General features: G+C 42.4%; 1 protein-coding gene across 2 annotated transcripts in view; it reads right to left on the bottom strand.

The window, feature by feature from the left end:
• lama3 (laminin, alpha 3) overlaps positions 1 to 12393 on the bottom strand; it is a 316232-nt gene that overhangs the window by 26516 nt on the left and 277323 nt on the right. For both annotated transcript variants that reach the window (XM_073045511.1, XM_073045521.1), the window contains exons 55-62: positions 11247 to 11349; positions 9336 to 9452; positions 6313 to 6495; positions 5129 to 5268; positions 4652 to 4843; positions 4418 to 4554; positions 2842 to 3007; positions 296 to 429 (exon numbers count right to left, since the gene is read on the bottom strand). In XM_073045511.1, coding sequence (XP_072901612.1) covers positions 296 to 429; positions 2842 to 3007; positions 4418 to 4554; positions 4652 to 4843; positions 5129 to 5268; positions 6313 to 6495; positions 9336 to 9452; positions 11247 to 11349 — 1172 coding nt within the window. The remainder of the gene's footprint in view (positions 1 to 295; positions 430 to 2841; positions 3008 to 4417; positions 4555 to 4651; positions 4844 to 5128; positions 5269 to 6312; positions 6496 to 9335; positions 9453 to 11246; positions 11350 to 12393) is intronic.

The following is a 12393-nucleotide window of genomic DNA, read 5'->3' as shown; positions in this document are numbered from 1 at the left end:
GGGTTTTGACAGTTAGCAGCAGAACCTCTTGAGCACCCTCTCAAATTGATATCAAAGGCACCATTTTGAAGATTGGCATTGATAAAGTAGCTCAGCTGGTCACTTACTGCTGTTCTTGGGAGCTTGCTGTGTACAAATTACATTACAACAGGAACTTCAAATGCTCTTAGAATGCTCTGACGTTATGAAGTGTTCTACATAAATGTATAACTTTCAATTTTAAGATGGAGAATAGTTCTCTAGAAAAAAATGTGATTCAAATACCCACTCCGGGAGTAAACATCAATGAACCTACCTTTGACAGGGTTTCTCTTTTGTAGTGTTAATGTTGTTTATTTCCTTAAAGTTATACAGGCTGATTAGTTTTTCATTCAGAAAGCCAAGTTCAATGCAACCTTTATATCCTCGATAATTTAATGTATTAGGAGGCTGGGTGATAAGAAAAAGTATTTGTAATTAAAACAACTTGCATTAAAGAAACCAGTATGGCAGAGTTTCAGAATTAGAATAGGAATCAGAATCGGAATCAGGTTTATTGGGGATGCACAGTAGCGGCGTGCTACGGTGTAACACTATTTACAGTACCAGTAACCAGGGTTCAATTCTGACACTGTTCATAAGTAGTCTGTTCATTCTCCCTGCAACGGCATAGTTTCCTATGAGTGATCTATTTTCCACCCACATTCAAAGATGCACAGGTAGTAAGTTAATTGGTCACATTTAAGATTCTAGATTGTCTAATGTCATTTTCTGTACACAAGTGTAAAGGAGAATGAAATATTTGTTACTCCAGATCCCATGCAGCCAAAAAAACATAAAATATAAAGAACCCAATAATAATAAAAAACACAATAAATGTAAATACATAAGATAGCTTATATACATCGATTGACTGACTGTGCACAAAGTGACGCTAGGCTGTACATAAGGTGAAAGACAGGAAATAATAACATTGTGGTGCGGTTAGTGGGTGGAGATGTTGACTGACTGCTTGGGGAAAGCCACTGTTTGTCAATCTGATAGTCCTGTTGTGGATATTATGTAGCTTCTTCCCTGATGGGAATGGGACAAATAGACCATGGGCGGGGTGGATGGGAATGTCCGGGGTGGAGAGGGGACTCTGATTATGTTGGCTGCTTTACCGAGGCAGCAAGGAAATGTAGATGCAGAAACCCACAGCACAGCAAAGGCCCTTTGGCCCATTAGGTCAATGCTATCACAATGCACCATTCCTATCTTATTCTCCACACATTTCCATTCAGCTCTAGATCCTACCACCAACCGATAGCCAGGAGGAAGCTATAGTGGCCCAGTAACCCAATGATCCACATGATTTTGGGATGAGGGAGGAAACCAGAGCACCTGTGCCAGGAGAATCAACTGATACACAAGGTCAGGTTTGAAGCCAGATCCCTGGAACTGGAATAAAGGAAAGAAGTATTCAGTGGTCCACTGCCCTCCCCTATTGGATTCTTTATTATTCAGCCCTTTTCCTCTTTCATCTATCACATCACTCCCCCTCCCACAACTCCCCCCACCTGGTCTCACCAATCACCCAGCAGCTGATACACATTCCCCTTCCCCCACCTTCTTATTCTGGTGACTGCCCCTTTCTTTTCCAGTCCTGATGAAGGGTCTCGGCTCGAAACGTTAACTGTTTATTCCCCTCCATAGATGCTGCATGATTTACCAAGTTCCTCCAGCATCTACAGAATCTCCTAGGATTCTCTTGTTTAGAAATGCTGCTAAGTCACTTATTTATTTTTCAGGATGTTGGTGAGGCAAGTATATATTGCCCAATCCTGCCTGCACTGCCTTGCTGGTCTTTACAGGAGACATTTAAAAAGCCAACTACACTAACAGTCTGAGTCACATTGGGGGTGACAATGCTTGATTTCCTCCCCTGAAGAAGTGGGGTTTTTTCTAATCCAGTACTTGGGTACTCCCATTACTAGTGTAAACTTTCTAAAAAAAATTCCAGACGATAAACTGAATTTCACTGAAGCATCAGAGGCTGATGAAAGACCTGACAGAAGAACTATATATGTATCAAGCACGGAGTAGCGTAACAGTTAGTGCAACACTATTACAGCTCGGTCTGTTGCAGTTTGGTGTTCAATTCCAGCAAACTCTGTACATCCTCCCTGTAGAATGCATGGGTTTTCTCCCTCAGTCCAAAGATGTACTGGTTATTAAGTTAACTTGTCATTGTAAATTGTCCCAAATTTAGACTAGGGTTAAATTGGGGGCTGCTGGGCGGCATGGCTCGAAGGGCCATAAGGGCCTATTCCGTGCTGTTATTAAGTAAATTATGAGAAAGGGGAGGTAAATTATCTCACCCAAATGTAAAATGTCAAATACAGGGCATAGGTTTGAGGTGAGGTGGATGGGGGTGGGGAGGGTGGCAGTGAAGTTTAAAGGAGATGTGTAAGGCAAGTTTTGTTACACAGAGTGGTGGGTGTGTGAAATGCATTGCCAGGGGTTAGTAGCAGCAGATATAACAGAGGTGTTTAAGAAGGATTTAGGCAGGTAGGGAATGGAGGAATATGACATTTCTGAATGGCTCATGAGTTCATGAACACTACTTTGTTATTCCTTTTTTTGCACTCTATTTATGTTTGCAAGTTATAGTAATCATTTACCTTTGCACTGCTGCTGCTGGAAAAGAACAAATTTCATGTCACATACATCAGTGATAGCTAATCCGATGCTGATTCTGGTTTTCAGTTCAAATTGCCGTTGTGGTCTACACAGACTCATGCATGTGCTCTTTTATGTTCTATGTTCCAAGGCGTAAAGTACAACATCCTTAATTAAGAGAATGCAAAGAATGATCTTTACCGTAAATGTCTGGGGAAATCCTCCAACGTAGAAGACAGCTTCCTTTGGATCCAGGTTGAGCAAGAGGTCATTTCCAAGTGCAGTTGCAAACAGTGTTTGGCTGTTGACGAGCTTGCCGGTGGAGAAGCTGACCTGGCTATTGTTCAGAGACCCATACTGCAAGATCCTGGAACAGAAGAGTGGTCATGTAGAATACTGGACTTTGTGTGAGGAATGGCCCAATTCCTGGTTTTGCTTGTATTTAGGTAGGTTTTGTAGTGGTTGTATTCTGAAGTAATGCAACCAGAAGACCAAAAAATATAGGAGCATTCAATCAGCATTGAATCATGGCTGATTTTTTTTCAACCACATTCTCCCACCTTCTCCCTATAATTTTTAATCCACCCTAATCAAGAACCGATCAATCTGTATCTTAAATACGCCAATGACTTGGTCTTTGTAGCCCACTGCAGCAATGAATTCCACAGATTCAACACCCTCTGGCTGAAGAAATTCCTCCTTATCTTAGTTCTAAAAGGATGTCCCTTTATTCTGAGGCTGTGTCCTCAGAGCCTAGACTCTCCCATTGATGGAAACATCCTCTTCATGTCCACTCCATCCAGGCCTTGTAGTGGCCAGTATATTTCAGTGAGATTCCTTCTTCACCCACATTCTCCATTGAGTACAGCTTCAGAGATAGGGCTAGCCATGTTTTGGTCAGATTGAACTCTGACGGAGTGAGAATCGCAGTAAATTTACATACATAGGAGTCATTCAGAAAATGGGGTCCCAGACCGAATCTCCCCCCTCCGGTATTGGACCTGGTCCTCCACACACACATCCAGGCACTGTTTAAATGTGGGGAGAGCTTCCATCTCTCCCACATTCTGCGTTTTGAACCCACCATCCAATGAGAGACAGGAGGCAGGTGCTGTACAGCACAAAAAAAGGTCTTTCAGCCCAACTGATCCATGTCAACTAAGATGCCCATCTAAGCTTGTTGTATTTGTCTGCATTTGCCCCATATCCATCTAAACCTTTACATTCCATGTGGCTATCAAAGTACATTTCAAATGTTGTTAATGTACCTGCCTCAACCACTCGACCTGGCAGCTCATTCCATGTTCTGACCACTTTCTACGTGAAAAAAAAATTACCCTTCAAGTCCCCTCTCACCTTAAACTTTTGTCCTCTAGTGCTTGATTCCTTAACCCTGTGAAAAGGACAAACATGACCAAAGAATGGATAGCCAAAGACCTTTTCAGGGTGGAAATGGCTAAATCAAGGGGCATCATTTTAAGGTGATTGAAGGAAAGTATAGGAGGATGTCGGAGGTAGGGTTTTTTTTTTACACAGAAAGTACACTACTAGGGGTGGTGGTGGAGGCAGAGACATTAAGGTCATTTAAAAGACTCTTACAGAGACATATGGATGAACAAAAAATGGAGGGTTCTGTGGGAGGGAATTGTTAGATATGATCTTGGAGTAGTCTAAAAGGTCAGCACAACATCATGGGCCGAAAGCCCTATACTGTACTGTACCAATCAATATTGTAAATAGGTTACAAAAATTCCAATAAGTCACTGGATTGCATTACCTCTCAAATCTGATGTGGTCAAAGATTTCATTGCTGACGGTCTTCGTGTCTTCAATTTTGCTCACTTCACTTCCCAGTTTGTAGATGGCAACCAGCTTGTTATCCTTCAACATCATCCCCATGTAGTCCTTGGAAGCCTGGGATCAAAGGGAAATAATTTGTAAGGTAGCATATTGTTTTTTTCTTGCAAACCCATGCCTTGTTCTAGTCTATTCTGTCATGAAGAATACTCACATTCTTATGCCCTAGATAGAAAACAAACATGTTCTCAGATTCCTGTCGCTTCCGTCTCCTGTTGTCCCCTCGTAATATGGCTGGCTGCTTCACATACAAGAGCAGGGATGTATAAGCTTTCAAGTGATCCAGGTTAGTGGGAAGTCGGACCTCTACTCCAGATTCCCCATTGAATTTCATTGCCACGTTTATCTACAACAAGAGAGAGAAAACACTTCAGCCCAACCAGTCCATGCCGATCAAGATTCCCATTCACCTTTGCTTGGCCTATATCCTTCTAAACCTTTCCTATCCACATACCTGTCCAAGTGTCACACATTGTCACAGAAACATGGAGTTGTGAGCCAGCTGGATCAGGTAACATGTTTCTCAGAGACTGGGATTAGTGTGGTGGAGTTGGGGGAATTCAAATAAATATCTGAATCTAGATTTTGACAGAAATGTCGTTGCTGTTACTGAAAGTTTAAACAAACTGACCTTATTTGCAGCTTCCCTGGCCTGGTCAATGAGCTCCCGGATACGGTTTATATTTTTGGAGATATTGTTAACAGGTTGTATTTGGCTCAGATCCTTCAGCTTCTGCACCAGTCCAGGCAGGCTCTCGGTTAAATTCTTCACTGTAAAGAAGAAGAAATAATTCAAGGTCAACACACATATTTCCTAATGGTACAGAGGGAGGCCATTCTGCCAAATGTATTCATGCTAGTTCACAGGTCAATCTCATTGAACAACTATTTTTTCCTGTTACCCACTCTCCCCTCATTCCTGTTAACTCTTTCCAGTTACTTGCATGCATGGGGATTATTAATGCAAAGCCATACAAACGGGTTAAGAAAATTATGCATCAATGTTACGGAATCAAGGATCTCAACAAGGCCATTCAGTCTATCATGTCTGGGCTGACTCTTTTAAAGAGGAGTCAGTTCTCTTTTTCCCTGACACAGCCATGGTCATTTTTCAACTTCAGCTCTTCATCATGTCTCACAGAAAGAGGCCATTTGGGACACCAAGTCCATACTAGGTCCGGGAGCAGTTTCCATCTCCCATCTCCCAGAATTCCCCCCCCCCCCCCATTAACTGCCCTGGATTCTACTCCTCACTCACTCACTTGAGAAAATTTACAGCAGCTTATCACTCCAGCAACCCTGCACAGTATGTGGAAGGAAACTGGCACACCCAGGGAAACCCCATGTGGTCACAAGGAGAACACGCAAACTCCATACAGTCAGCGCCAGAGGTCGGGATTGAACTTGGGTCTCTGAGCTGTGAGGGAGCAGCACGACCTGCGGTATTGCCTTCTTGAGGCACCCTACCTCCCACCATGATCATTCTAACTTCTACCCTTGTCTGTCGGGTAGAAGAAACAAAAGCCTGAAAGCACATACCATTAGGCTCAATGGCATTGTTGTAAGATTATTGAATGGACCCAACACACAATAGGATGGTCTTTTGATCTCACAATCAACCTGATCATGGCTCTGCATCTTATTTTCTGCCTGCACTGCACTTTCTCTGTAACTGTAATACTTCATTCTGCATTCTGCTTGCCTTTTCACTACCACAATGTACTGGCACAATCTGTCTGGGGGGCAGCCAAAACAAAATCTATTTTCTGCACCTTGTACATGAACCAGTATCAAAATCAAAACCATTCAACGAACCTGATTCTTCTGCTTCATTCAGCACTGTGTTAAAATCAGTAATGTTTGGAATGGTTTGAGCAGTTCTGTTTAAGTTTCCTACTTCAATGATAATTGGTTGTAATTTAGCCATCACTCCAGCCGCAATGTCTTTCGCTCCTTTGGCCGTGGCATTCGCTTCGACTAAGGTCTGCCCCACATCATCTGAAAAAGAAACACATTTATTTCCTTGAATAACATTAGGGTGGATTAAATTGAGGACCCCACCCCCGTCAAGTGAAGAAGGAGTATGTAAGGATGGTGCTAGGACTTAGACACGGAGTCATAGAAAGAGGTTTTTGCAACACAGGAGGCTGAGGGTGATGTTATAGAAGTGTATAAACTCATCAGGGCCATTGATAGAGGGAATGCATTCAGTCTTTTTTTACAATGTTAGGGATTCAAGCACTAGAGAGCATAGTTTTAAGGTGAGTAAGAGGAACTTGAGGGACAACTTTTTTTTTTACACGAAGAGTGGTATTTATAAGACCATAAGATATTGGAGCAGAAGCAGGCCATTTGGCCCATCTAGTCTGCTCTGCCATTCAATCGTGGGCTGACCCAATTCTTCCAGTCATCCCCACTCCCAAGCCTTCTCCCCATACCCTTTGATGCCCTGGCTAATCAAGAACCTTTTTATCTCTGCCTTAAATGCGTCCAATGACTTGGCCTCCACAGCCGCCAGTGGCAACAAATTCCACAGATTTACCACCCTCTGACTGAAGTAATTTCTCTGCATCTCAGTTCTAAATTGACATCCTTCAATCCTGAAGTTGTGCCCTCTTGTCCTAGACTCCCCTACCATGGGAAATAACTTTGCCATATCTAATCTGTTCAGGCCTTTTAACAATCAGAATGTTTCTATGAGATCCCCCCTCATTCTCCTGAACTCCAGGGAATACAGCCCAAGAGCTGCCAGACATTGGTAACCTTTTCACTCCCGGAATCATTCTTGTGAATCTTCTCTGAATCATCTCCAAAGTAAGTATATCCTTTCTAAAATAAGGAGCCCTAAACTGCACACAATACTCCAAATGTGATCTCACGAGTGCCCTTTGGAGCCTCAACATCACATCCCTGCTCCTATATTCTATACCTCTAGAAATGCATATCAACATTGCAATTGCCTTCTTCACCACCGACTCAACCTGGAGGTTAACCTTTAGGGTATCCTGCACAAGGACTCCCAAGTCCCTTTGCATCTCTGCATTTTGAATTTTCTCCCCATCTAAATAATAGTCTTCCCATTTATTTCTTCTACCAAAGTGTATGACCATACACTTTCCAACATTATATTTCATTTGCCACTTCTTTGCTCATTCCCCTAAACTATCTAAGTCTCTCTGCAGGCTCTCTGTTTTCTCAATAGTACCCACTCCTCCACCTATCTTTGTATCATCGGCAAATTTAACCACAAATCCATTAATCCCATAGTCCAAACCATTGATATACATTGTAAAAAGCAGTGGTCCCAACACCAACCCCTGTGGAACTCCACTGGTAACTGGCAGCCAGCCAGAATAGGATCCCTTTATTCCCACTCTCTGCTTTCTGCTGATCAGCCGTTGCTCCACTCATGCTAGTAACTTCCCCGTAATTCCATGGGCTCTTATCTTGCTAAGCAGCTTCATGTGTGGCACCTTGTCAAAGGCCTTCTGAAAATCCAAGTACACCACATCCACTGCATCTCCTTTGCCTACCCTGCTTGTAATTTCCTCAAAAAAAATTGCAGTAGGTTAGTCAGGCAGGATTTTCCTTTCAGAAAACTATGCTGGCTTTAGCCTATCTTGTCATGTGCCTCCAGATATTCCATAATCTCATCTCTAACAATCGATTCCAATAAATTCCCAACCACTGATGTCAGTCTAACAGGTCTATAGCTTCCTTTCTGCTGCTTCCCACCCTTCTAAAGTAGCAGAGTAACATTTGCAATTTTCCAGTCATCTGGTAAAATGCCAGAATCTATCAATTCTTGAAAGATCATTGTTAATGCATTCACAATCTCTCCAGCTACTTCCTTCAGAACCCAAGGGTGCATTCCATCAGATCCAAGAGATTTATCCACCCTCAGACCATTAAGTTTCCTGAGCACCTTCTTAGTCGTAATTTTCACTGCACGTACTTCACTTCCCTGACACTCTTGAATATCTGGAATACTGCAGATGTCTTCCACTGTGAAGACTGATGCAACATATGCATTCAGTTCCTCTGCCATCTCTGCATCTCTCATTACAATATCTCCAGCGTCATTTTCTATTGGTCCTATATCTACCCTCAACTCTCTTTTACCCTTTATATACTTAATAAAAAGCTTTTAGTATTTTCTTTGATATTAGTCACCAGCTTCCTTTCATAATTCATCTTTTCCTTCCTAATGACCTTCTTAGTTTCCTTCTGCAAGTTTTTAAAAGCTTCCCAATCCTCTATCTTCCCACAAGCTTTGGCTTCCTTGTATGTCCTCTCTTTTGTTTTTTCTTTAGCTCTGTCTTCACTTGTCAGCCATGGTAGTGTCCTTCTTCCATTTGAAAAGTTCTTATTTGGAATATATCTCTCTTTCACTTCCCTCATTCTTTACAGAAACTTCAGCCACTGCTGCTCTGCTGTCCTTCCTGCTAGTGTCCCTTTCCAGATAACTTTGGCCAGTTCCCCTCTCATGCCATTGTAATTTCCTTTATTCCACGCATATTGTGATCACTGTTCCCTAAAGGTTCCTTAATCTTAAACTCTCTTATCACCTCCGGATTATTACACAAAATTTATGTGGAATGAGCTGCCAGAGGAAGTTGTTGAGGCAGTATTTTAACAACTTTTATAAGTTTAGTTGGACGGGTACATGGAATCATTGTACCATGGATTGGAAAGGTTTAGAAAGCTATGGGCCAAACACTGGCAAATGGGACCAGTTTGCATGGGGCACCTTGGTCAGCATGGACTACTTGGGCTGAAAGCCCTGTTTCCATGCTGTGTGACTCTGTGAGTCTAGGTTCAAAGCCTGACCCCTCTACCTCTGTTTATTTGCTTCAGCTTCTGCTGAAGACTTGCGAGATCGGTCTCCAGTTGATTTTTCTTCTCAGTCCCATCCTCAAGGCGTTTTTTCATATCTTGGAGACTCGGGATTACACCTGTAGAAGGACAAGAGAAAAAACTTTATATGTGCAAGTATTTGAGAGTCTAGGAATATAAATAGAGGTTCAGAGTATTTAGGCAAGGAGACTGCATGCACCTCTGCCTAGGCCATTGCATGAGAAGGTCTAGCCAACACACAAGACCATAAGACATAGGAGCCACTTGGCTTATCAAAATTGCTCTGCCATTCAGTTATGGCTGATTTATTTTTCATCACAATCCCATTATAAGATTAGCTTTATTTGTCACAAGTGTATTGAAACATTGAAGCATGCTGTGAAATGGGTTATTTGCATCAAATCAAATCAACGAGGTTTGTGCTGGGCAGCCCATAAGTGTCACCATGCTTCCTGCGGTATCAGAGAATGCCACAACTCAATAACCCCACTGTTTGTCTTTGGAATGTGGGAGGAAACCCACACTGTCATGGGTAAGAACGTATAAACTTCTTCCAGTCAGTGGTAGGAATCGAACCCCAATTTTACAGCTGGTACAGTAAAGCGATGTGCTAACTGCTCTGCTACCATGCTGACATTTTCCTGCCTTTTCCGTCACCTTTGATGGCCCTGCTAATCAAAAACCTAGTAACTTCTGCTTTATATATACCCAGTGACTTAGGTTCCACAGCTGTCTAAGGCAATGAATTCCACAGATTCACCACCCTCTAATTAAAGAAATTCCCCCTCATCTCTGTGGTAAAGGAGATTCTATTCTGAGTTTGTTCCCTCTGGACTTGAACTCTACCTCTATTGGAAACATCCTCACAATGTTTTATCTATCTACACCTTTCAATATCTGGTGGGATTCAATGAGATCCCTCCCATTCTTAAGAACATAAGAAGCAGGAGCAGGTTATCTGGCCTGTCGAGCCTGCTTCACCATTAAGTAAGACCATGGACAATCTGGCTGTGGATTCAGCTCCACATGCTTCTCTCTTCCCCAAACCCCTTATATCCGCTACTATGCAAAACTCAGTCTAACTCAATAATGGCTCAATAATGTAGCCTCTACTGCTTCTTTGGGTGGAGAACTCTGTAGATTCACTATTCTCTTGGAAAAGCAGTTTTTATTTTATTTTTATTTATAGATACAACAATCTCTTTTGGTCCCATGTGGACAATTAACCTGTACGTCTTTGGAATGTGGGAGGAAGCTAGAGCACCCGTAGGAAGCCCATGCAGTCCTGGGGAGAACATACAAACTAATCACAGACAGCGGCAGAATTGAACCCAGGTCACTGGCGCTGTAATAGAGTTATGCTAACCACTACACGAGCATGCTACCCCCATCCTCATCTCTATCGTAAATGCACTCCCCCAAACTTTGATGCCGTGTCCCCTAGATCTCATCTCACTGCCAATGGAAACAACTTTCCTGTCTACGATTTCTATCCTTTTCATAATTTTACATGTTTCTAGAAGGTTCCTTCTTATTCTTGCTGATGGCTAATTTCCTTCCTCATTTCCAGCTATTTAGAATATAGGAAATAGAATTGTACAGTGCTGGATAGGCCATTCAGCCCACAATTTGTGCCATTCTTGTTGCTAATTTATAATAAATGTCCTTCTCTTCAATATCTTCCATATCCTTCCATTCCTTCATATCTATGTCTATCTAAAAGTCTTTTAACTACACCAAAATACCTACTTCTATTACTACCCCTGGTAATCCTCTCCAGGCATTTACACTCTCTGCAAAAAAAAAATTGCGCAACAGCTTTAAACTTCTCCCCTCTAAATTTAAAGGCACATGTAAATACCATGGACACCCAAGTTGATTAAATACTTTACCTGTCTCTAGCATCTTTTTAGCATTTTTTGTCAAGGACAGGACTCTGTCACTCTGTCTGTTGACTTCAGCCGCTTGTCCAGGCAAATCTTGATCCACCACCGTCTAAAACATGCAACGAACAAGGTCAATATTTCAGCATTGGGTGAAGTGCTCATCCATTCTGTCATGGCATTGAGTAGCACAGAAACAAGCCACTGTGACCAAGCTGGCCCATGTACCTCTAAGCCTTAGTAAAGCAGCCAACATAAACAAAATCCCCACCCACCCCAGACATTCACTCTTTTACCCTCTCCCATGGTCCTCTAATATGATGAGCTGGACTCATGACCACCTCACTATGGCTTTGCATCTTTTCTATCCCTGCACTGCACGTTCTCTGGCTGCTATACTTTATTTTGCATTATGTGACTCTTTTACCTTAATACAAGATCAATGTACAGTTGTAATGAAATTATCTGCATGCAAAACAAAGTTTTTCACTGTACCTGAGTAAACGGAATAATAATAAACCTGTTTACAAATTACCAGCACTTGGTTTGTAATCTTCCATGTCTCATCTTAAATGTTGTGAGATTCTCTGCCTCCAACATGCCATCAGGCAGCGTACTCCAGGTTCCAACCCCTCTTTAGGTAGGAAAATCCTTCCTCCAATCTCCTCCCTTTACCCTAAACATTTGCCCTGTGCAATGGGGGAAAGTTTCCTAAAATCTACTTTATCTATGCTGCTCATGACCATGTGCATCTTTCAGGTCTCCCCCACTCCGGGGTAATGTCCGCTGCCCAGACAGCCTCGCCTCATTACCGAGATGCTCCAACTAAGGCAACATAGAACAGAGAATGGAAGAGCACAGGAACAGGCCCTTCAGCCCACAATCTTGTGCTGAGCTAAATCAACTAATGATGCCTAATTGCACTCATCCCTTCTGTCTCCACATGGTCCATATCCTCCCAGTTCATGTATCAGTCTAAAAACTTCTTAAACATCCCCATCGTATCTGACTTCAGCACAACTCTAAGCATCCACTGCTCTCAATGTTAACAAAAACTTTCCCAGCCCATCTCCACTGAACTTCACATAATATGCACACCTTTTTACATTTGACATTTTGACCTTGTGCCAATTATATTGGCTGGCTACTCTATCAC

This window comes from Hemitrygon akajei, chromosome 1, assembly GCF_048418815.1.
Source record: "Hemitrygon akajei chromosome 1, sHemAka1.3, whole genome shotgun sequence".
Classification (NCBI taxonomy): Eukaryota; Metazoa; Chordata; class Chondrichthyes; order Myliobatiformes; family Dasyatidae; genus Hemitrygon; species Hemitrygon akajei.
The sequence above is the reverse complement of the archived record's forward strand: the minus strand, read 5'-3'. Positions and strand labels throughout refer to the sequence as shown.